Here is a 25,036-nt window from a genome sequence, read left to right on the forward strand (position 1 = left end):
TTAACATTTCATAACATACACAGCAAAAGGAGAATATAAATAACTTGGTCTCTCCAAGTCTACATAGTATAAGTATCATATATAAATTCCAAACAGTGAAAATGAATTAACTCTTCCTTTCCAGATGGAATCTAATTCTTGCTGTTTTGTTATCTAGGTGTGGACCGAACTGGAGCTATGTTTTAAACTATTTGACAGATCCTTGGGATAGGCCGCTCAGTTGCTTGTTTTTAGTTTGTTTGTTTGTTTCCATTATATTTTTTTTAGTAGATTCGGTTTTTTTGTGTGTGCAATATTATAATTATTTCTTTATTTCTGTTTGTTAGGAGAATTATTTCTAATATATATATATTACATTTTCACTCTGTTGTTATTTTTAATAGTCTTTAATTATTAAAATTGTATTTATTTCTAGTACCTTCTTTGAAACTAGTGACAGCCCTGGCTGGCTGTCTTGTGCCAGCTGAGAAAATTTTTGTTAAAATATTATGGCAAAGCACTTCTTCAGGGTGCTATTCAAGGTTCAGCTGCCACTCAGGCCTAAAACTTGATCAAAACAGCTATGGACGAATGTGTCCCCACCAAATCGTTCAGAGTTTTCCCCAACCAGAAGCCCTGAATGAACAATGAAATGTGGAATCCGCTGAGAGCTAGATCACAGGCATTTAAATCCGGAGATCTAGAATACTACACAAGACACAGGCATGACCCACGAGAAGTTATCTCCTAGGTGAAGTGGAGATTCTGGATGAGAATGCAAACAGAAAGATACCTGTCAGGTGTGGCAGGGTGCAAATGCTATAACCAGTTCCAAAACCAAACCAAGCTTCACTCCCAGATGAACTCGATGCCTTCTATGCCTGATTTGGCCACCAGAACAAGGTAGAACTATTGCATGCCCCCATGTCTCCTGATGATCCTCTACTGTGAGTATCTGAGGATGATATGCTGGCTGCCTTCAGGAGAGTGAATCCAAGGAAAGCATCCAGTCTGGATAGAGTACTCGCTTGAATACTGAAAACCTGTACTGACATTAAGGAAAGACTGGATCGTTACATGGATAGGAGGGGACTAGAGGGGTATGGACCGGGTGCTGGTCAGTGGGACTAGGAGGGTGGGGATTTGCTATGGCATGGACTAGTAGGGCCGAACTGGCCTGTCCTGTGCTGTAAGTGGTTATATGGTTATATGGTTATATGGTTATATGACTAACTGGCCAATGTATTCACAAATATCTTCAACATCTCATTTCTGGCAGGGCATGGTATCCACCTGTTTCAAACATACCTGTGCCAAAGAAGAGTGTGATAACCTGCCTCAATGACTACTGATCAGTGGCACTCTCATCCATAGTGATGACGTGTTTTGACAGTCTGGTGTTGAAGCATATCAGCTACTGTCTGAGCAGTGACATGGATCTGTTCCAATTTGGCTACTGCAGCAACAGATCTACATCATGGTCTCCGCACAAAGCCACGGAACACCAAAGACACATTAATCAGAATCCTCTTTATCAACTACAGTTCAGCACTCAGCACCATCATCCCCTCAAAACTCATCAGCAAACTCCAAGCCCTGGCCTTCAATAACTCACTCTGTAATTGAATTGTGGATTACGTCACCTCCAGACCACAATCAGTGAGGATTGGTAAGAGCATCTCCTCTATAATCTCCATCAGTACTGATGCATCACAGGGCTGCATTCTTAGCCCCCTGCTCTATTTGTTTTACACATATGTCTTTGTTGCTCGGTACGATAATAGCACCATTTCCAAATCTGATGACAATACAATGGCAGTGGGTTGTATAAAAAGGGGTGATGAGTCAGCTGACAGGATGGAGATTGAAAACTTAGCTGAATGGTGGAATAACAACCTCAAACTCAATGTCACCAAAACAAGGAGTTGATTGTGGACTTTAGTTCGGGAAAACCAGAGGTATATGATCCAGTATTCATTGGGGGATCAGACACGGAGAGGGTTTGCAAATTTAAATTCCTGGGTGTCACTATCTCACAGGACCTTTCCTGGATCCAACACATGAATTTCATCATGAAGAAAAGCACGTCAGCATCTCTACTTTCTCAGGAGTTTGCAGAGGTTTGGTGTGATGGCTGCATCACTGCCTGAGACGGGGGCACCAATTCCTCTGAGCGGAAAGCCCTGCATAACGTAGCGGACACTGCCCGGGACATTATAGGCAAAACCCTGCCCACCATTGAGAAAATCTACATGGAACGCGGCCATCAGAGAGCATCGAAGATGCACACCACCTAGGATGTGCTCTGTTCTCACTACTGCCATCAGGAAAGAGGTGTAGCTGCTGCAAGACTTGTACCACCAGGTTCAGGAACAATTCCTACGCCTCCACCATCAACTTCTAAATAACAAACTCGATCAAAGACTCATTTAAGGACCCTTACTTTGTACATTATTTATTATAGAATATTTATTTTCTGTATTGCACAGTTTGTTTACTTTATTTCTTTGTTTACATTTCTCTTTTTTGTATATGCATCTTTTCTTGAGTACAGTTTTTTTAACTACCGATAAGAAATTCTGCCTTCCCCGCATGAAATATGTGATGTCATGTATGTACTTTCACAATAAATCTGAACTTTGAAGTCTGGTGCAGGATGACATTGGGCAGATCCAGTAAAATCCAGTTCGACAATAACACCTATCCAGTAAAGTATGATTAAGTGCTGACAGTAATCTGCTAAAAAAAATTATAAAAAAGATTTTTTGTCCAAGACAAACAATGGGAACTGATGGTACTTAAAGGAGCTATGTATGTGGTGGTTCACCACCAGCCTACTGCAGGGGGCAACCTCTGTACCTGCAGGAGTGTAAGGGGACAGGACAACACCTGGCCAGCTGTCAATCAGTCGGCTTGAATGGATCAAGCCCCACCCGGTCGAGTGTCAATCACCCTCCGAATATAAGCCTGTGCCGGCCTCCCGAGGCCTCTCTCAGAGTTGCTGCAGCCACAGCTCTGTGGAAGTCTTTGTGGATTAAAGCCTGTTGTACAGTCTTTGTCTTTGTGTGTGTCTGATTCTGGCTAACAGTGCACCACAATGTAATTGCCATCATAACAGAGAACATGCATAGGCAATCTGAATATTTGCTATGTTCCTTGTCAAGATGACATTTTGACTGATAAATAGTTTTACTCAATACTTCATCTTTTCCTTCCATACAGAGTCTTTGAAAGTACTTCCTACTTGGTAGGCACAAACCTGACTTGTAATGAGAGAATTGACAAATATTCTTAATGGCGATAGCAAACAAATCACATTCTTCCACATTTAATCATTTAAGTTCCATGGGAATTTACTTGTAAGTTCTCCCAAATAGTCACCATAACTTTAGACTTTTCACCAACTTTTCCAGGATACAGGTTTCAAATAACCGTGTCGTATTTACAACAAGCTGTATTTGCACTGTTCATTTTGGTGCTAGACAGAATCTTTCTGGTATTATCCATGGGAATTTAAAAAAAAACACTTATAGATTACATGAGTGATGTATGTACATTTGGGAATAATTCTGAGGAATGTTATGTTCCCAAACATCCTTATAGGATAAAATGGACTCAAATAATTGTTTTCATTTGTGCCGCATCAAAGTTCAGGACTCGGGCTTTGACTCCTTGGGGGGATTAACATTTTTTTCTTGCTGTAAACCCAGTGGTGGCAAGTTTTTGTGTTACTGCCAGTAGAGTGATATTGATTTATAGTATTTCTCTGCAGCAGTAATTTCTCTTAGAACAAGGGCAGAAACACAGAATTAGCCTAGGCATTTGTATCCTATAGTTCAGCAAGGCTTATGCATCAAACTGATGGACTGGAAACATCACTTAATTTTCCTCTTTGATCAAGAAAGGGTTTGGATCAAGGCAAGAAATGGCAGTGAGTTCCTTCTTTAAATTAACTGATTTCGATTATGACAAGTGTCTTGATTATCAATACCACAAATAAAGATCAGAATTTTAATACCATAAGAAAACACCTCATAACATTATTTTCTGAAATTTAATTCTTGCCAAATATAAAAAGGTGTACTTGCTTCAGTTACAACTTCATGGTTCAACACTCACCTGGTTTATGATATAAATGCCATAGTTGATCTTCTGTCTGCGGAGAATGGGGTGCAAATAATGGAGCCAGAACTTCAAGTGATGTTCCCTGTGTCTGAATGGAATTATGATGGCAACTTGTTGCTTAGCTATACAGTCAGAAGGCGTGTATTTTCCTCCCTCTCGTACATCTGGGTTCTCTCGTTGAACCTTATCCATTGTCATCAGGGAGCTGAATTCTATCAACAGTCTTCCAACTGCAATAAAATTAAAAGAAATATTATTTTCCACGCAAAGACATGAAATGTTTCTCTTTCATTGGGAAATCCAATAAAGACAGTAAATTAGTTACCTTATGGGCAATTTGCTGTGGTAATATATTTACATATTTAGCAAAGAATGCATGAACAAGAATTAACTCTTCATGTTACTTAAACTATAATGTAGTGCCCTTTGAACTGTCAGGGCAGGTGAACAATGGAAGCATATTAGGACTCTGTGTCCCAGTGACCTCTTTTAGCTTCACAATCCCCCAAAGTATCTACTCTGCTCCAATTCTAGTGTTGTGATCATTCTTAAAAGTGGTGGCCTATTGTTGGCAGTGCATCCAATTCCCAATGACCCCAGCACACCCCCATCACAGCACCTCCTGTTGAACCTATCCATCTCTGAACCTACCTGTTTATCATTTATTTTTTCTCTCTGATTTCCATGTATGGTTTGGAATCAAATTTTAAATGATTAAACTCCAGAAACAACATTGGACATTTTATTCCATTTTTAAGGGGGGAAGCAAATAAACGTTTGCTGCTGTTATGCTCTCTTGCAGTATTACTAAGTCCTTTCTTTTTAAATGAGCAATGTAGCAGCCTCCATGCATTTTCCTATTCCCTGAATTTGCTGCTTTTACAAATCAATTGAGGTAATTTTGCATAAATCATTATTAAAATCAATAAATAACAGAAAGAACTGCAGGGATCAACATTAGTCATTTGACAAGTCAGTAGCGCTACCATCAACAAATGGCTCTTTGAAATAAGTTGGAGTTTTCATCTGACTTGACGTAAAAGAGTAAAAGTATAGCAAGAGACCAAATTGGTCCTTTTGAAGATCGGAGTGGCAGTTATGGATGTTGTCAAAAGTGAGTGGATCTTTTTACATCTCTATTTACTTAGGAAACAGACAAAGAGTCTAGAGAAGTATGGTGAACAAGCAGTGAGGTTATAGAGCCTATACAGATTAAAGAGGTGGAGGTGCTTGCTGACTTGAGGCAATAAGGTTCAATAAATCCTGAGGGTTTGACAAAATATTACCCAAGTCCTTGAAGGAGGCAAGTGTAGAAATGGGTTACGTGCCAGAGGATTGATTGGAGAATTGAATGTTGTTCCATTGTTCAAGAAAGGCTCAAAAATTAATCCAGCAAATTATAGTTTGGTGAGGCTGACATCAGTAATGGTAATTCTCAGAGATCAGATACGCAAGTATCTGGATAGCCAGAAACTGATTGGAGAAAGTCAATGTGGCTTTTTGGGTGTTAGATCATGTTTAACAAATCTTATAGAGTTTTTCAAGGAGATTACCAGGAAAGTTTATGAGGGAAAGGGTGTTTATGTTGTCCACATGGTCTTTCGAAAAGCCTTTGATAAGGTCCTGCAAGGAAGGATGGTCAGGAAGGTTCAGTCATTCGGTATTCAGGATGAGGTAACTTTGCAGGTAAAGCCTGAGAGTGGTAGTAGATGATGGCTTCTCTGACTGGAGGCCTGTGATTAGTGGTGTGCTGCAATAGTTGGTGGTGGATCCAATGCTGCTTGTCATCGACATCAAAGATCTGCATGATATGCGGTAAATTGAATCAGCAAGTTTGCAGATGCCACAAAAATTGTAGGTAATGTGGACATTGAAGAAGGCAATCAAAGCTTTCAACGAGATCTGAACCAGCTTGAAAAATGGGCTGCACAAATATAAAGCAAACAAGTGTGAGGTGTGGCACTTTATGAGGACTAACCAAGACAGGACAATATACGGTAAAGAGTAGGGCACTGAGGAAAGCTGTAGCACAGATACATAATTCCTTGAAAGTGGTTCACAGGTAGATAAGATTGTTTCTGTGCTATAGTGTTCTATGTCTCTAAAAGCTGCTAACCTTAGCCATGGCACTGGGGAAGTAGTGGAAGGTGCAAGCATAAAATTAAAATTCAACTCAACTTTGACCTACCCATGACCACTCCCAACCTGGGTAAGCCTAAGGACACACCTGAAACCTACCATATATAGTCATGTCATGTTGGCTCATGTTGGGTAGCTAGACTCTACTGAGGTGCACCCCAAACCTTTCCTTTTTGTGCATTTCCAGATTGACAGTTTGGACTGTAACTGGGAACAGATTACACAGAAGACCTGAAGGGGAATGGGGAGCCCTCTCTTTTACTTGTCCATCCCATAGAAATGATAAGTTAAATCCGCAGGAAAAAAAATCCATATATGGACTTTCTCTAAACATTCCACTCAATTAATGTTTACCAGTAGAATCATGAATACTTTATAAAAGAATAGGAAAGTTAAATAAAAACCATTGAAGAGCAATGGGTCAACTTGAATTCTGAATGCTGTAATGCATTACACACCACAACATACATTATCAATATCTATGGGTCTCCTCTGTTAACTCTGTCCCAATTAAGAGACACTTGAGAAAAACATATTCTTTTCTATGAAACTACCAATCCTTTAATTTATATTTGATCCAAACATAAACCAATATTCATTTTGATGCAAAATTGAAAAGGAGGGAGAGAAATGCTATCCTCCTGGGTATTTAAAGAAATGAGATTCATTTCTATCACAAAATAATGACTGTTGCATTCCCTCCAAGCCAAACTTTCACAAATTGTGTTCTAATTAATTCCTGGAATTTGACCACAGTGGGTCTGACGAGTGACATCTGAGCTCATGCTGAGTATATACAGTGTAAGGTTTTGTCATTTGATTTGATCTTATGGACACTGTTCAGTTCTCTTCTGCAGTTTGCCAACTGCGTGGAAAAGAGAGGTCTCACAGGGGGCTAGCATTATGTAAATTTTGTAATTAACTTGAATCTGGTTATGTAAATTGTGACACCAACGTAGTAAAAAAAACTGTGGAGCTGCAGTTATTCAGGACATTATCTACTGGCTGTAAGTATTTCTGTAAAAATAAATGTTGTTAATTAAAAATCACCTTACAATGACCACAATTTATGTTTACAGCAATAGATCACAACAAATGACAAAATCTACAAGTTTTAAGAATTATCATTTACCTTTCTTCCATTTAGACGGATGTCAGTACATGTCAAATTAACCAATTAGATGACCAGATAACTTAACCAGAGAATACCTGTAGGATTGTTTTAAAAATCCTGCCTTTCCCTGCTACCAAGAAAACAAAATTCCTCTGCTTCTTTGACTGATTGATGGAAATTCGAATTACAACAGGGAAATCAACAGAACTGATTTTCCATTCACCATTCTGGTAATTTGGCATTCAACTGATCACCATGAAAACCTTGTTCTCAGCTGCTCAATCTAGAGAAGTGGGGCAAGAGTGGTGCAGTCACCACCAAGAGTCAGGAGGCAGCCCAAGATCACAGATTAGCGAGGAAGCAGAGAATGCTCCCGCCTCCATCTGGCAATGGGCCCAAGCCTCTCAAACCACTGCAAATTACTTTCAACTGATTACTTCTGACACATCTCCTTTCATCTGTCAAGATGTTGGATGGAATTCTACTAACTTCACTATTAGATTCTTAAGTAGACCATGGCAGGTATTGAGACAGTTTCTTTAACATTGACACACTGATGGCATTGCCGCTTTCCTGTTCTGTGACCTTTTTCTTTCCCTTTTGGGAAGATAGCAATGAGATTATCAAGATTGACATTTTTCAGTGATTTCCATGGACAAATCCAGAGAATTGTTCTTCAGTATGAAGTATTAATGTCAACAGGAACCTGCTAAGCAGAACACTGACTGAATCAAACCCAGCTTTTATATCCCCAAGTAATTTTACTTTCATTGATACAGGGCAATGTGTAAAACAAGTAGTCATTCCAATCAGTTTACCATTGGGTAGGTAAAAATTTAAATCAAAAGAAATATATTGCATTCAATGAGAGAAGAAATCACCACCACCAATTTGGTGATAATTGTTGCTTAAATATTGCTAAAAATTGTTTTCTTTATAGATGGACTACTCCTACTGATTTTGTTGAGAAATTTCTGAACGTCAATTTATGATGTTATAGTTTTTAAATATATCATCAAAAACACACTTTTTGTTAGCAATAGTACAATTTTAATTGCTTGCAGAAACCTGGCAGTTAAAGTCGCCTGCAAGACTCTATCTTCTCTTCTCCATAGACAAGAGATACACTTCCTGCAAACCAACAGGGCCTTTCCTTAAATGCAATGAGCAAGCTCTGATTATACCAGTGAAACATGATTGCTATTTTAACAGTCATTCTGTGGGGGAATGGCTGCAGCCTTCCAGTGCAGGTCATCTGGAATAGACAATACGAGAAGGGGACAAATCAGTCAAATCTTCCACTAAAATCCTCCATGTCCTGCAACGACATAATTGGGGCTCTCCACCCAAAAAGATCTCTTGCATTATCAGATGCAGTTTCCTTTGGTCTTTGAAGTTTATTACGGTCTGGTTCTGACCTTGGCGTTCATCTACTATTTTTTCCCACCTTAAGCTAAACCAGAGCTTTTCATTTCTATTCTTTACTCTCTATTGAATAAAAAAACACCATTTAAAAAACAGATGTTTGAGAGGCTAGGACATTTTGTAAAAGGAAAGGTGCAGATGAACATACAATCATTGCAATACAGGAAAGATGGGGTTGCACTGGAGAGGGAGCAAATGAGATGTACAAGGATGTTGCCAGGAGTGGTAATTATTTTAGCAAAGAAAATAAGATAGGATATGCTAGTTGTTATACTGTTTGACTGAGTTTATACTGAGTTTCTCCAGCATTATGTTTTTACAACTAAAATATCATAGAATCTTTTAAATTAGATGTATTGTCAGAGTACATATATGGCATCATAAACAATACTGAGATTCTTTATCCTGCAGGCAAGGTAGAATTACCACTCAAAAAAAGACTACTCAACGTATATGTAAAAAAATAAAGAAATATAAACAAACTGCACAATACAGAGAAAGAGAAAAAAAAATGAATAAAGTGCACGAGTCCTTAAATGAGTCCCCACTCTCCATAACTGTAAATACCCTAACTAATCAACCTATCAATCTCTGCCTTAAATACACCCAACAACCTTTGGTTGCAACAAGTTCCACAGACTCATTACCCTCTGACTAAAGAAATTTTTCCACATCTCCTTTAATCCTGAAGTTGTGCCCTTTAATCCTGAAGTTGTGCCCTTTTGTCTAAGACTCCCCTACCATGCACATCTACTCTGTCCAGGCCTTTCAGCATTCGAAATGTCCCGATGAGGTTACTTCTTCATCCAACGAGTACAGTCCAAGAGCTGAAAAATGTTCCTCGTAGGCTAAGCCTTTCATTACTGGTATCATTCTAGTAAATCTTCTCTGATACCTCTCCAACCCCAGCGCATCTTTTCTCGAATAAGACACCCAAAACTGTACACAGAACTTCAAGTGAGGTTTCATCAGTGCCCTCTGGAGTCTCAACATTATATTCCTGCTCTTATCTGCTCTTCCTCTAGCAATGAATGCCAACATTGCATTCGTCTTCTTCACCGACTCAATCTGGCGGTTAACTTTTAGGGTATCCTGCACCATGACTCCCAAGTCCCTTTGCACATTGGAATTTTGAATTTTCTCCCCATCTAAATAATAGCCTATCCGTCTCTTTCTTCCACCAAAGTATATGACCATACACTTTCCAACATTGTATTTCATTTGCCACCTCTTTGCCTTTCTCCTACAACTTTCTGCAGCTTTTCCATATCCTCAGCATCACCCACCCTACCACCTTTTTTGGTATCATTTGCAAATTTAGCCATAATGCCATCTATTCCCATTTGTTCGTACTTGATGAAGGGCTCAAGCCTGAAACGTTGGGTGTGCCACATAAAGTTCACTGTTCAACCTATTGATTTACTTTAGCATTGTGTTTTTACTTTTATTCCTCAATTCAAATCATTTATATACAACTGAAAAAGAAGCGGTCCCAACACCAACTCCTGTGGCACACCAGTGGTAACTGGTAGCCAACCAGTATAGGATCCCTTTATTCCCACTCTCTGTTTCCTGCCAATCAGCCAATGCTCGACCCATCCATCTTCCTGAAGACCAGTTCCTTAGTCTTGGTGATATTGAGGGAGAGATTGTTGTCACAGCACCAAGCCACTGGTCCCTCTATCTCCCTTCTACTATCTCCCTTCTATATTCTGTCTTGTTGTTTGGGATCCAGTCAATGAAGGTCATGTCATTCAGATCTGGAGTTGGATGCAGGGTTCGACACCAGTCATGTGAGTTACAGGGTCTGTACAAGGACTGCAGTAGAGGCCTGAGATGATGATTGTAGATGATTGTAGAAGAGGTGCTGTCACCAATTCTCACTGACTGTAGTTAGCACGCAGGGAGTCGCAGATCAAGTTGTAGAGCAGGGTGCTGAGTTCAAGGTGATAGACTTTAGGGTTGAGTTTACTTGGCAATGTTGTGTTGAAGGTGGAGCTGTAGTCAATGTCTGACCAAGGTGCCCTTGTTGTCCAGATGCTCCGGGACTGAGCGTAGGGCCAGGGAGATGTAACGATAGGTGAATTAGAGTGGGTCGAGGCTGGCTGGGAAGTTGGAGTTAATATGAGCTATGACCAGCCTCTTGAAACACTTCATGATGGTGGACGTCAAAGCCACAGCCAGTACGTCATTTAGGCCTGTTATTAATTTGATTTTCTTTGGAAATTGACCATGGCATAATCACATAGTTTGATTTAGCTTCAAACAAAAGCCACAAACACCACTGCAATACAGGTCCAGATTGAGTAAAATGTTATTACACTGAATAATAAAATAATGAAAATCATCATCTACTGGCTGCAGAATTGCAACGTATCTAATAAAAGAAGCAAACTCCATAACAGGACATCCAACTGATTTACAAGAGAGCATCCATCTTCCTCCCCTGGGACCCCTTCTGACCATGGAACCTATCTTTAATCTTCACTGAATAGAGCTACTACAGTCAATGGATTTAAATACATAACAAGGACAAGTTTCTCAGTGAATCTTTCGAAGTGCAGTTTCAACAGTGGCAGTACTTTCCAAGTTATGAAGTCATTTAACCTCACTCTTTTTATTTCTCCATTGCTCTGATTTGCGCATTAATGGTGATTGCTGAAGATATTGGCAGGGGAATTGGCCTGGAGCAGTTACTCAGCACAAACATGTAAGGCACAAATTGAAATGGCAGCAGAGGTAATCCTAGGTTAATGAGTATCCCTCAATTGAATGTTAATTTGACCTCTGCACATACTTTATGCCAGAAACTTCAATGTCATTAACACTTTTTAAACTACGTCTTTAAACAAGGGTAAAATTTGGTGAATAAGGAGAGTTTTGTACACGTGCTTCTCAAGGACAAATACCAACTTTATAAAATCTTCAAATAAACCATTGTATAAAGTGAATGAAGATCAGAATAGAATTCAAGTGGTAAAGGAAGACAGACGACAGAATCAGAGTCAGGTTTATTGTCATGAATGCATTTCACAAAATTTGTTGTTTTGGGGCAGAATAAGGTATGCAGAATAAGGTACAAAATTGCTATTAATTACAATTCTGTAAATACGAGATTTTTAAAATAAAAATAACATTCAAAAAAGAGAGAAAAGAGAGGTAATGTCCAGAGGGTTCATTGTTCATTCAGAAATCTGATGGCAGAGGGGAAGAAGCAGTTTTTATAATGTTGAGTATAAGACCATAAGGCAAAAGACCAGAATAGTCTATTCAGCCAATCAAATCTGCCCCGCTGAGTCTCTCTAACATTATGTTTTTACTTAAATCATGGCATCCACAGACTTTCGTATTTTATTCCCACCATTTAGTTACTTTCCCACTCAGCTCCACTGCCTGACCTTCTTCACAGAACAAAATTATCCTATCAAACTCTGTCTTAAATACACCCAGTGACTTGGTCTCCAGAACCACTTGTGGCCACAAACTCCATAGATTTACCACCCTCTGGCTGAAGAAATTCCTCTGCATTTCTAAGTGGACAGCCTTCAATTCTGAAGTTGTGCCCTCTTGTCCTAGACTCTCCCATGATGGGAAACTACATTTCTACATTTACTCTTGATGGCGACCAGCATCAAATCACACAAAGCAGAGTGCAGGTAAAACGCTAATTTTAATAGACTAATATATACAGCTAGGTCTTGAGGTCTTGCCTCTGTGCATGCCTAGGCCAAAATAAGGGGGGGATGGGTCTCCACAGGTTTATATATGCAAATTCACCACGTGAGCCACCTGGTGACCTAGTGGTGTAATAACGCACCACCACAACTCTATCCATTCCTTTCAATATTCTGAATATTTCTATGAGATCCCCTTCATTCTCCCAGATTTAATAGAGTACAGGACAAGCTGTCGATCGCTCCTCATATGATAACCCTTTCATTTTTGCAATCAACCTTTTGAACATCCTCTGAATTCTCTCCAACCTCAGCATAACTGCTCACAATACTCTGTGAGGTCGCACTACTCATGAAGCCTCAACATCACATCCTTGCTCTTATTTTCTATTCCTCTTGAAATAAATGCCAGCATTTCATTTGACTTCTTCACCACTGACTCAACATGCAAGTTCACCTTTAAGTCAAGTTTAGTGACATCTACTTATACAAATACCACCCAACAAAACAGCGTTCTCCGGTCCTTGGTGCAAAACAGGCAGACATGCAACCAGACTTAAGATCTTCTTTGGCTTGGCTTCGTGGACGAAGATTTATGGAGGGCGTAAATGTCCACGTCAGCTGCAGGCTTAACATACATACAGACAAACAATACATATGCAGGATAAGTATTCATATATACAAATAAATAATAAATATTGCTTCATAAATATGTAAGTCTTGGGTAATTAATGTGAGCAGTTCCTTCAGTCATTCAGCACTGTCCATGGGAAGAAGCTGTTCCTCAGCCTGATGGTGCTGGCTCTGATATTCCTGTATCTCTTTCCTGACGGGAGCAGCTGAAAGATGCAGGGTGGAAGGGGTCCTCAATGCTTTTGTGCGCCCTCTTCCAACAATGATGCCAGTAGATCACATTGATGGGGGTGGGGGGGGGGGGGAATGGAGACCCCAGTGATCATCTCTGCAACTCAGTGTCCTGTGGATTGACCCACCCCCCCCCCCCAATCCATTTATCTGCAGCAAGTGTATCACACTGTAATGCAACTGGCCAGGATGCTCTCCATAGAGCTCCTATAGAAAGTGGCTGGTAGCCTTGCCCACTTCAGTCTTCTCAGTTGCTGTTGCGCCTTCCTGACAAGTGACGAGATGTTGTGTGTCCATGACAGGTCACTAGTTAAGTGAACTCCAGGAAACTTGGTGCTCTCCACTCTCTCCACTACAGAGTTTTTGATGGGTAGTGGAAGGTAATCGTTCCTGATGCTACTGAAGTGCACTATCCCCTCATTTGTATTGTCCATGTTGAGACTCAGGTTGGTTTACGTTATCCTACATAATGACTTCAAGGTCTCTGCATCTGGGCATTTTCAAAATAATTTGCCTGTTTACTTTTTCTACCAAAGTGCGTGACCGTCCACTTTCCAACGATGAATTTCATTTGCCACTTCTCTGTCCTTTCTCCTAATCTGTCTAATTACTTCTGCAGCCTCCTTGTTTCCTCGACACTACCTGCTCCTCCACTCTCCTTTGTAGCACCTGCAAACTGGGCAACAAAACCATTTATTCAATAATCTATATTATTAATATAAAACCTAAAAAGAATCTGCCCCAACACCGACCCCTGTGGAACACCATGAGCAACTGGCAGCCAACCAGAATATGATCCCTGCATTCGAACTCACGGGTTCCTGCTAATCAGCCAATGCTCTACCCACACTAGTATGCTTCCATCGGCTCTTATCTTGTTTAAGTGGCCTCAAGTGCAGCAGCTTTACAAAGGCCTTCTGAAATTCTGAATACACAACATCTTTTTTATCCAGCCTTCTTGTCATTTATTCAAAGAACACCAATAGATTTTGTCAAGTAAAATTTTCCCCGCAGGAAATTATGCTGGCTTTGGCCTATCTTGTCATGTGCTTTCAAGTACTCCATAAACTCATCCTTCAGGCTCTGGTACTTTCCTTCCTGATGGTAGCAGTGAGTAAAGGCATGGCCTATGTGGTGAGGGTCCTTGATGAAAGAAGTCACTTTCTCTGTTGCTTGTTCCTAACCAGTGGGACCTCCATACCAGGCATTAATGCAATCAGCCATAATGCTCTTTCCCAGTGTACTTGTAAAAATTTGCAAGTCTTTGGTGACATACCCCATCTCCTTACACTTCTAACAAAATATAGTCGCTGGGATGCCTTCTTCAAGAATGCATTGATATAATTGCCTCAGGATAAGTCTTCAGTGATGTTGAAGTTTCTTACCCTCTCCACTGCTGACTTGTCGATGAGAACTGGTTTGTGTCCCCAATCATTTCCTTAGTTTTGCTGTTGTTGAGTGTGAGATTGATGCTGTGACACCACGAGCTGATCTATATCACTCCTGCATTCTTCCTCCTTGACATCTTTGATTCTGCCAACAACCATAATGTCATCCGCAAATTTGCAGATGATATTTGAATTGTGCCTGGCCACACAGTCAAGGGTGTATAAAGAGTGGGTGAAACGTGCATCCTTGAGGTGTTGATTGTCAATGAGGTGTTTGATGTGGTTACCAATCCACAACAATCTCCAAAATAATTCACAATTAGAATAGAGGTCATTTTTTTATATTCCTTCTTCTCCCAATTAGACAGTAACAATGATCCCAAATGAACCTTCAATGACAGAACATTGAACATTTCAATAACTACATTCTGGCCAATCGTTCTAACTGAAATCACAGTTCGGCGGGCAGCAACCTCCTTTGAAGAAGACCGCAGAGCCCACCTCACTGACAAAAGGCAAAGGAGGAAAAACCCAACACCCAACTCCAACCAACCAATTTTCCCCTGCAACCGCTGCAACCGTGTCTGCCTGTCCCGCATCGGACTTGTCAGCCACAAACGAGCCTGCAGCTGACGTGGACATTTACCCCCTCCATAAATCTTCGTCCGCGAAGCCAAGCCGAAGAAATAGTGTGGATCATCAGCAAAATGTGTACTAGTTTACAGTTTTTAAGCAGAATTGTATATAATCTATCAGACTGCTTATCCTAGACTCCTGAGGACTTGGCAACTGGCGAGAGTTGGGAGTTGAGCTTTGTTTCACGAGAGTTTAAATGGTAAGTGGAGTGATGATTAGTTGGAGACTGGGGCACAGATAAAGCCTGCTGCATATAAAAAGAAGGGATGTCGAAGCACATTGGCCAGTGTGTGGTAACCAATGTGAGAGTGGCCCACTGTAGGAGTGGGGATTTAGAGGCTTTAGCGAGCAGAGGCTCAGGATGTCAAGGTCAGGTAAGATATTTGCATCGTAACAAAGAGTAGGTAGTGGAGATGGCAGCTGGGTTAGTGAATGCTCTGATTTCAGGAGGTGTGAAATCTCGGAGACCACATTGTCCCTGATGACTATACCTGCAAGAGGTAAGGAAATGAAGTTAGATTATTCAGGAGGCCAAGAAGTGATAGACTGAAGCTATAAGAAGACAGTCACAAACAAAATACAAGAGTCAGGTAAATGAATGACTGTTAGGAGAGGGAAGGGATTAGGTAGTCAGTGCAGAGCAACCCTGTGGCTATTCCCCTCAGCAATAAGCATAATGTTTCGGATGTTGTTGGGGGGGGACACTATCTACCAGGGACATACTGCAATGGTCAGGTCTCGAGCACAGAGCCTAGTTTTTCATCTCAGAAGGGACGGGGGTAGAACAGGAAACCTAGAGTGATCAGAGATTTGATGGTTAGACAAATAGATAGGAGGTTCTGTGAACAAGATCGAGACTCCCAGATGCTACGTTGCCTCCCAGGTGCCAGGGTCAGAGATGTCTCAGATCGAATCCACGGCATTCTTAAGTGGGAGGGTGAGCAGCCTGAGGTAGTGGTCAACATTAGTATCAATGACAGACAAAGTATGGATGAGGTCCTGGAGAGGGAAAATAGGGAGTTAGGAAAGAAGCTGAAAGACAGGACCTCAAGGATTGCTGCCATTGCCACACCCCAGTGAAATTAGGAATAGAAAGTTGTGGATGAATGTGCGTCTGAAGAGTTGGTGCAGGGGGCAGGCATTCTGATTTCTGGATCATTGGGATCTCTTCTGGGGAAGGTATTACCTGTACAAAAAGAAAGTCCTCACCTGCATTAGAGAGGGATTATTATCTTGGCAGGCAGGTTTGCTAGAGCTGTTAGGGAGAGTTTAAACTAGTTTGGCTGAGGGATGGGAACTAGAATGTGAGGGCAGAGAATAGAGCAGGTGGAAAAGATGATGCAATGTGTTCTGGGTTGTGAGGAAAGACAGGCAGGGGAGGAGGCATAAATGACAGCTGGAAGGTTTAAAATGTGTATTTCAATGCAAGGAGACTGCAACTTCTCAAATATTGACTGGCACCTCCCTACTGCAAGAGGGATAGATGGGGTAGAATTTGTCAGCTGTGTCAAAGAAGGATTTCTGATACAGTGTTTGGACCGGCCAATGAGAGGAGAGGACAGACTGGATCGAGTACTGCGTAATGAACCCGGTCAGGTGACAGACCTCTCGCTGGGGGAGCATTTCAGTCATTGTAACCCTAAACTTTAGCATAGCTATTGGCATGGATAAAAGCAGACAAAATTATAGTCTTTAAATGGGGAATTTAATTATGGTAATTATGATGGGATGAGGTAGGAATTATGGAAAGTAAATTGGGAACAAGTAGGTACAGAAGTAATGTGGTAGATGCTTAGGGACCACTTGCTCACTGTTCTGGACAGGTTTGTGCCACTTAGGCAGAGAAAAGATGGTAGGAAAAGGGAACTGTGGTTGACAAAACTGGTGAGGCAGCTAATTAAGAGGAAGAAGGAAGCATACATTGGATTTGGGAAGCAAGAACAAGAAGGACCCATGAGAATTATATGGTAGCCAGGAAGGAACTTAGGAGAGGTAGAAGGGGACATGAGAAGGCCTTGGCAAGTAGGATGAAGAAAAACCCTAAGATGTTCTATAAATACATAAATAACTGAAGAATGAAGAAGACAACATGTGCCTAGAGGCAGAGGAGGTTGGGGAGGTCCTAAATGAATACTTTGCTTCAGTATTCACTACAGAAAATGACCTTGATCAGTGTGAGGTTGGAATAGAACAGGCTCGTGTGCTAGGCAATGTAGAGATTAAGGAAGAGGAAGTGCTAGATCTTCTTAAAAAACTTCAAGATTGATGACCCCTGGGCCAGACATGATATACCACAGGTTGTTGTGGGAAGTGAGGGAGGGATAGCTGCAGCAGTAGCTATGATCTTTGAGACTTCTTTGGTCACAGGGGAAGTGTTGAAGGACTGGAGAATGGCAAATATAGTTCCCTTAATTAAAAAAGGTAATGGAGAGAATCCTGGGAGTTATAGATGTCAGTGGTGTGCAAACTATTGGAGAGGATTCTTAAGGATAGGATCTATTAGCATTTGGAGAAGTGCAGTCAACTCAAGGATAGCTTTGTGAAGGGAAAGTCATGCCTCATGAGCCTAATTAAGTGTTTTGAGGTGGTAACAAAATAAATTGATGAAGGTATGGTGGTAGATGTGATGCATATCGATTTTAGTAAGCATTTGACAAGGTCCCCATGGGACACTCGTTCAGAAAGTAATGAGGCATGGCATCCATGGAACCTTGGCTGTGTGGATTCAGAATTGGCTTGCATGTAGAAAGCAGAGAATAGTAGTGGAAAGAAAATAATCTACCTGGAGGTCCGTGAGTAATGGAGTTCTGGGACTACTACTTTTTGCAATTTTTTTAAATGACTTGGGTGAAGACATAGAGGGATGGGTCAGTAAGTTTGCAGATAATATGAAGGATGGAGGAGCAGATGCAGAGTTGGGCAGAAAAGTGGCAGATGGAGTTCAAACCAGATAAGTGTGATGTGATGCATTTTGGAATGCCAAACTTGAAGACCAAATACATGATTAATGGTTGGATACTTAACAGTGTGGAAGAACAGAGGGAACTTGGGGTCCAAATCCATATCTCTCTCAAGGTTGCCGTGCAAGTTGATAGGATAGTTAAGAAGGCCTATGGGATCTGGGCATCATTAGTCAGAGGATTGAGCAGGAGTCTTGAGGAGTACAATTAAGACAATAGACAATAGGTGTTGGAGTGGGCCATTTGGCCCATCGAGCCAACATCGCCATTCATTTAGATCATGTCTGATTTTCCACTTTCAGTACCCTGTCCCTGCCTTCTCCCCATAACCCTTAATTCCCCTGCCCGCAAGAACCATATCTAACTCCCTCTTGAACTTATCCAGAGCACCCAACTCTACCACTGTCTGTGGCAAAGCATTCCACAGACCAACAACTCTCTGGGTAAAAAACTTCTCTCATCTCTGTCCTAAAGGGCCTTCCCTGTATTCTTAAACTATGGCCTCTAGTCCTAGTCTCCCCCAACATCGGGGACATGTAATCAGTTTCTGTCGTGTCTAATCCCTTAATAATCTTATATATCTCAATCATATCTCCCCTCATCCTTCTAAATTCCAAAGTATACAACCGCAGTTTATCCAACCTATCAGCAAACGTCAATCCCACCATCCCAGAAACTAACCTTGTGAATCTACACTGCACTCCTTCAATGGCAATGATGTCCTTCCTCAAATTAGGTGACCAGAACTGGACACAATACTCCAGGTGTGGTCTCACCAGGGCCCTGTACAACTGCAGAAAGATACCTTTACTCCTATACTCTATTCCCCTTTTTATGAAGGCCAACATGCCATTTGCCTTTTTCACAGCTTGTTGAACCTGCATCCTAGCTTTTAGTGACTGGAGTACAGGTACACCTAGATCACATTGCACTTCCCCACTCCCTAACTTGACTCCATTTAAATAATAATCTGCCTTCCTGTTCCTGCCACTTAAGTGGATAACCTTACATGTATCCACATTAAACTGCATCTTCCATGCTTCCGCCCTCTCACCCAACCTGTCCAAGTCCCCCTGCATTTTCCTAAAATTCTCCTCACACTACATACTGCCACCCAGTTTTGTGTCATCAGCAAATTTGCTAACTTATAATCCCCTTATCTAAATCATTAACATATATGATAAACAACTGAGGACCCAGCACCAAGCCTTTCAGGACCCCACTTCTCACATCCTGTCCCGAAAGTTATCTGTTAATCCCTACTGTTTCCTGTCTGTCAACCAATTTTCTATCCATGTCAGCACCCTACCTCTAATAGCCTGCTCTCTGATTTTGCCTATTAATCTCCTGTGCGGGAACTTATCAAAAGCCTTCTGAAAGTCCAAGTACACCACATCCACTGCTCTCCCATGTCCACCCTCCTCATCACATTCTCAAAAAATTTCACATGTGACTATATATTGCAATCAAATTAAAAAAAATTTCACCAAATCCAATATTTTGAATGATCTTCCATCTTATTTAATCTGTGATTAAATGTGCACACCTTTCACTGCTTGAAATGTGTACTTGTGTCAACCCAGAACACCACAGCACAGTTCACGCCCTTCAGCCCTCGATATTGCGCCGACCCATATTCCTTTAAAAAAAGTACCTAAACCTCCCTACCCTGTAACCCAGGTGGATATTTGGAGGACAGAGTCCTTCAGATTAGGTATTATTTTGTGCGGACTTTTATTTTCATTCTTGTTTTATGACATTTATAGTTCACATCAATTCTCCAACAGCTCCATTACTATCATTATACCAAGTGCAAAGTTTACTCCTAGCCTTGTCCTCGGGGATTGTTCATTTCCCCAGGTGTTTCGGCATTTTCAGCCTGCTCAGCATCTTCTCCTCTCTCTGTTAAATAAAAATGCCCAGGCTACGGCATCGCTCCTTTATCAAACATTTTAAATTTAAAATTTCAATTCAGAGATACAGTACAGAAACAGGCCATTCCAGCCCACGTGCCTGTGTTGTCCAAATACACCCAATTAATCTACCAACCCTGTACATCTTTGGAACATGGTAGGAAACTAGAGTACCGGGAAGACCCATCCAGACACAGGGAGAACGTACAAACTCCTTACAGACAGTGCCAGCTTTGAAGCCAGGTTACTGGAGGAGTAATAGGGTTGGACTAACCGCAATGCAAACCGTGCTGCCCTATGTATCTCTTGATTAATATATAGCCATATTCATCCATACTTTTTTTACATATAAAAGCCCACATATGGACCACAGAAGTCAGAGATTTGCAGAGAGACTGTAAATCAGGGGTGTCAAACTCAAATTCATGGAGGGCCAAAATTAAAATCTTGGACTAAGTCGTGGGCCAAACTAAATATTTATTGAAAATTTTCAACAACATCTGCATGTTTTCTCTTCTTTCAACCTATGTAATGTTAAACTTTTTCTTATTAAAATAAATGTTTAATAATAGTTTTGGTTAAACTCTTTCCAGAAGAAGCATTAACAAATGAGAAATAAAATATTCAATAAATAATATTTCTCTATAGCCTTTAAGCTTCTTTTAAATGTATTTTTTTCACAAGCCAACAAGTAAAAAAATAACAACTTGCTTCAATGACAAACAGGTTTGTCTTTTAAAATGATGAACATATAGTCTGTCTCCCACCTGTCTTGAAAGGTCCTGTTTTCTGTCTTTCGTTTGGCCATTTTTCGTGGGGGGTTTATTACGTGTGAGTTAGGCGACAGGTCGCAGATACTAATGAAAGTAAAGAGAGGAGGTGGGGGCGATTAGCGGGCTGACGGGCCGGCGCCAACGCTTTTGCAAAGCTTTCTGGGATTTCTAGTATTAGCTGTGCATGCGCTATACTGGCACGGTGGCCAGCGGACCAGCTCTAATACATATTTGATATGATCTTGTGGGCCAAATATAATTATATCACGGGCCAAATTTTAATTTTGCATAAAATGTCATTTTGTTTTATGTACCCAGAAACCTGGAGCAAGTAAGACTTTTATTGTATCTGTGCATTGTTCATGTGTGTTTGACAATAAACTTCAAACAACAAACATCCCAAAGTCAACGAAGTACTGCAGAAATGATGTACAGGACAATGAACTATTTATTCACTAATTCAGAAATAACACATGCTCTCCAGTTCATAAATCTTCGTCCGCGAAGCCAAGCCAAAGAATCCTATCCTAACCTATTTCATTCTGCCCGCGTCTCAGATTCTTGTACTGGAAGTCTGAATGTAAAACTTCAAGCAGCCCAAACTGGCTGACACAGATGTCATTCAGGAGAGCTAGACTTGCTAGATTTATCTCACAATCTTGGCTGAAGTTTTCAGATCATTTGGATCATGATTTCAGAATGAGATTTCAGCAGACTTATATTTACCCAATGCAATCATTCTTGTTCAAAGTGTCTTATTTTTCTTTGGCAGTTCCATCGGTTTGAGTGCAAGGTTTAGAGCTCCAATTCTGGGGAGCAGAATACAACTGAGCATTGACAAATTCTCGTGCATAATAACTGCCATGAAAACTTACAATGTGAGGTATCAATCCAACTCATGGGAATAACATATGATTAAACACATAAGGAAGCAACAGTAATGTGGCTCATGACAAAATGTTAAATGGTATTAATATGGTTGCTCAAGAGAAGGTCATTGGCCTGAAACATTAACTCTTGTTTCTGTCACCAAAGTTGCTGCCTGGCTTGCTCAGTATTTCCAGAATTCCCTTTGATTTGTTTCTCAATTAATACATTTTTCATTGATCTTTTTTGATTTGTTTTTTGTAATCCTGTACATCATTTTTCCTTGAACTTTCTTCTTTGGCTTGGCTTCGCGGACGAAGATTTATGGAGGGGGTAAAAAGTCCACGTCAGCTGCAGGCTCGTTTGTGGCTGACAAGTCCGATGCGGGACAGGCAGACACGATTGCAGCGGTTGCAGGGGAAAATTGGTGGGTTGGGGCTGGGTGTTGGGTTTTTCCTCCTTTTCCTTTTGTCAGTGAGGTGGGCTCTGCGGTCTTCTTCAAAGGAGGTTGCTGCCCGCCAAACTGTGAGGCGCCAAGATGCACGGTTTGAGGCGTTATCAGCCCACTGGCGGTGGTCAATGTGGCAGGCACCAAGAGATTTCTTTAGGCAGTCCTTGTACCTTTTCTTTGGTGCACCTCTGTCACGGTGGCCAGTGGAGAGCTCGCCATATAACACGATCTTGGGAAGGCGATGGTCCTCCATTCTGGAGACGTGACCCATCCAGCGCAGCTGGATCTTCAGCAGCGTGGACTCGATGCTGTCGACCTCTGCCATCTCGAGTACTTTACTTTCTGCTTAAACCTCATTTACGTATTTTCTCCAAAACAGAGCTACTACCAATTCACAACCAGAGTTCCTTGAGTGCAAGCAGAGTTCCATCTGTTTTGGATGGTGGGATAATTCTAGACAAAGAAAGTTAACTTTACCATCATATTCCTAAAACTGGGTTCAATTTTTGCTCTAACAATGGAAGAAAAACAAGATGAATTGTCAGGAAAGATTGAATGAAATGTTTGATTCCTCCTTTGTTCATGCACAATAGCTTCCTTGATTCATGTCAAAAATGGTGATTTCTTGATTTCTTTAAGCAAAGTATGAGAATCTGGAATATGACAGTGCAGTACAGACCTTTTGGCCCACAATTCTGAGTTAACCCATTAAAAACCTACTCCAGATCAATTGAACCCAACCTGACTCACAACCCATAATCCTGCAAGTGAAACTCACAAGCTTGCTGTAGGAGTAATGAAGGCACTGTTCAACCTTCTGAGTTCCTCCAGCATTTGTGTGTGTTTTTTTTTCAGCTTGCTGTAGGACTCATTTTAATAAATGTTGAATTTGGGAAAGAGATAGCCTTGCAAGAAACCCTTGCCTAGCATCAGATAAGAGGATACAGGGAGGTCAGATTCCATTGTAGATGGCCACCAGAGAAAGGTAATATGGAAAACTACTGAAGTAAGGTTTTATTAAGGTTGAAAAGTATAAGATAGGGCTAAGCCTTTGTATACTTTGGGACTTCTCTTGGGCTGGATCACAACCAGTGCCAGAAGAGCAAGAGAGGGTTGCCAAAGGAAAAGGTTGCCAAGAGAGCTGGTTGTCGAGAGAGAGGATTGCCATGAGAGGGGGTTGCAGAGGGAAAGGGTTTGCAGAGAGAGAGAGAGTTTCCAAGAGAGAAGATTGCCAAGTGAGAGGGTGGCAGTGAGAGAGGGTGGTTGCATGTTAATGTATAATAAAGTAGTTTTTGTAACTTTGACTTGTGAATATTGTGAATACTTTCACTCTTGTTGCAGAATCAAGAAAGAGTAAAGTTGAATACAGTATTAAAAATGTTCATTGCAGGAATATAGCAATCTTCAATCAGGAATGTTGTGGATCAAAAGATCCCAGCATTCACTTGCACATGACCTCCACTGAAGAGAGCTCTGTCAGTGAGCAGGAGTATTCTCTTCAGCTGAGCTGAGAGTGAGATTGATGGCGCAGAGTAAAGCCAATTCACATGCAGTAGAATAAGCACATTTCTGAACTTTTTGGCAATTCTCCAAGTTCAAGCAGCTGCTGCTATTTATGCCGTCAACGGGATGATGGAAATGCCCAAGAAAAAAAAACATTTGTCTTTGGTTGCTCTTTCAATAGTGGTTCCTCAGTTTTGGATGAAAAGGGAGCATTACCAACTTTTAGCCATTGGGTAAACATAGACAGTGAAAGAGTGTCTCATCAGTCATGTTTGAAGGCTGCAAAACAAACTAAATGATATAAAATTAGAGAAAATTGGAGCTGAAATAAAGCACAACTCAACAATCCATTTCAATTCTTCAATGAGTTAAAAGGAGCCAAGAGGCTAAATTGCCTGCCTCTTCCCAAATTTCTGCCGATTGAATTGTGTGGTGCAATATGGAATTAGGTCACCATATGACAAATGCTCATTATATTGACACAAACCAGGAAAATGCAATTCTAATGGGAGGCACTCATGTGTTAGTCTATAATGTTCTATCTTTCTTCAGGTTATTATAATTGTAATCAATGATATTGTCATCCCAGCAATGTGTTCATTGGTGTGCTATCAATCACATGATAAGGGATATAAAATGGATGCATTGGGAAACACCAAGAGCCAACATGACAACAATATACATCTGTTGTTTACAAAAAGTAATTTATGGAAATTTGATAATTTTAAAACTTATATGATTCTTGGTCAGCTCATATATTAGGACCCCTCCAATCCAATTCTATAGACAGTTTAAAGCCGGATGCTCTTCCTAGCTGCCACTCAATTTGTCCTCTCTGAAATAAATAGGTTTCAATTTTTAAAATGTAGGGTTAAACAAATGTTACCATCATTCTCCTTGTGGATAAAATTGGCACTCAATTGGGGGTACACTTTCCTGCCCCACATTGTACAGAGCAGAGTGATCTGGTGCTATGTGCAATCAGTCTGCTGCCACAGTGATCAACAAGCCCACAGATTTTAACGTTTTATACTGTGGTGAACATACCTTAGGCAGCTCCTTGAAATCGAGGATGTCTTGCATCCGCAGTGGTTGATTCTTGCACAGATGGGACAGGCCGTTGGGTAGTTCCTGAGGTGCTGTGCGACATCAGGTGCACTCATTACCATGTCCATTAAATTGGCACCTCCTGCCCCCGGTGCCTCACTCAGTGCGGAGATGTCAA

At 40.9% G+C, this 25,036-nt stretch overlaps 1 protein-coding gene across 7 annotated transcripts in view; it reads right to left on the reverse strand.

Annotated features, from left to right (window-relative positions):
• The window catches only part of b4galt2 (UDP-Gal:betaGlcNAc beta 1,4- galactosyltransferase, polypeptide 2), a 384,372-nt gene that overhangs the window by 171,414 nt on the left and 187,922 nt on the right, over positions 1–25,036 (reverse strand). For all 7 annotated transcript variants that reach the window (XM_069938861.1, XM_069938856.1, XM_069938855.1 and 4 more), the window contains exon 3: positions 4,099–4,334. In XM_069938861.1, the coding sequence (XP_069794962.1) occupies positions 4,099–4,334 (236 nt within the window). The remainder of the gene's footprint in view (positions 1–4,098; positions 4,335–25,036) is intronic.

Source organism: Narcine bancroftii, chromosome 5 (genome assembly GCF_036971445.1).
Source record: "Narcine bancroftii isolate sNarBan1 chromosome 5, sNarBan1.hap1, whole genome shotgun sequence".
Classification (NCBI taxonomy): domain Eukaryota; kingdom Metazoa; phylum Chordata; class Chondrichthyes; order Torpediniformes; family Narcinidae; genus Narcine; species Narcine bancroftii.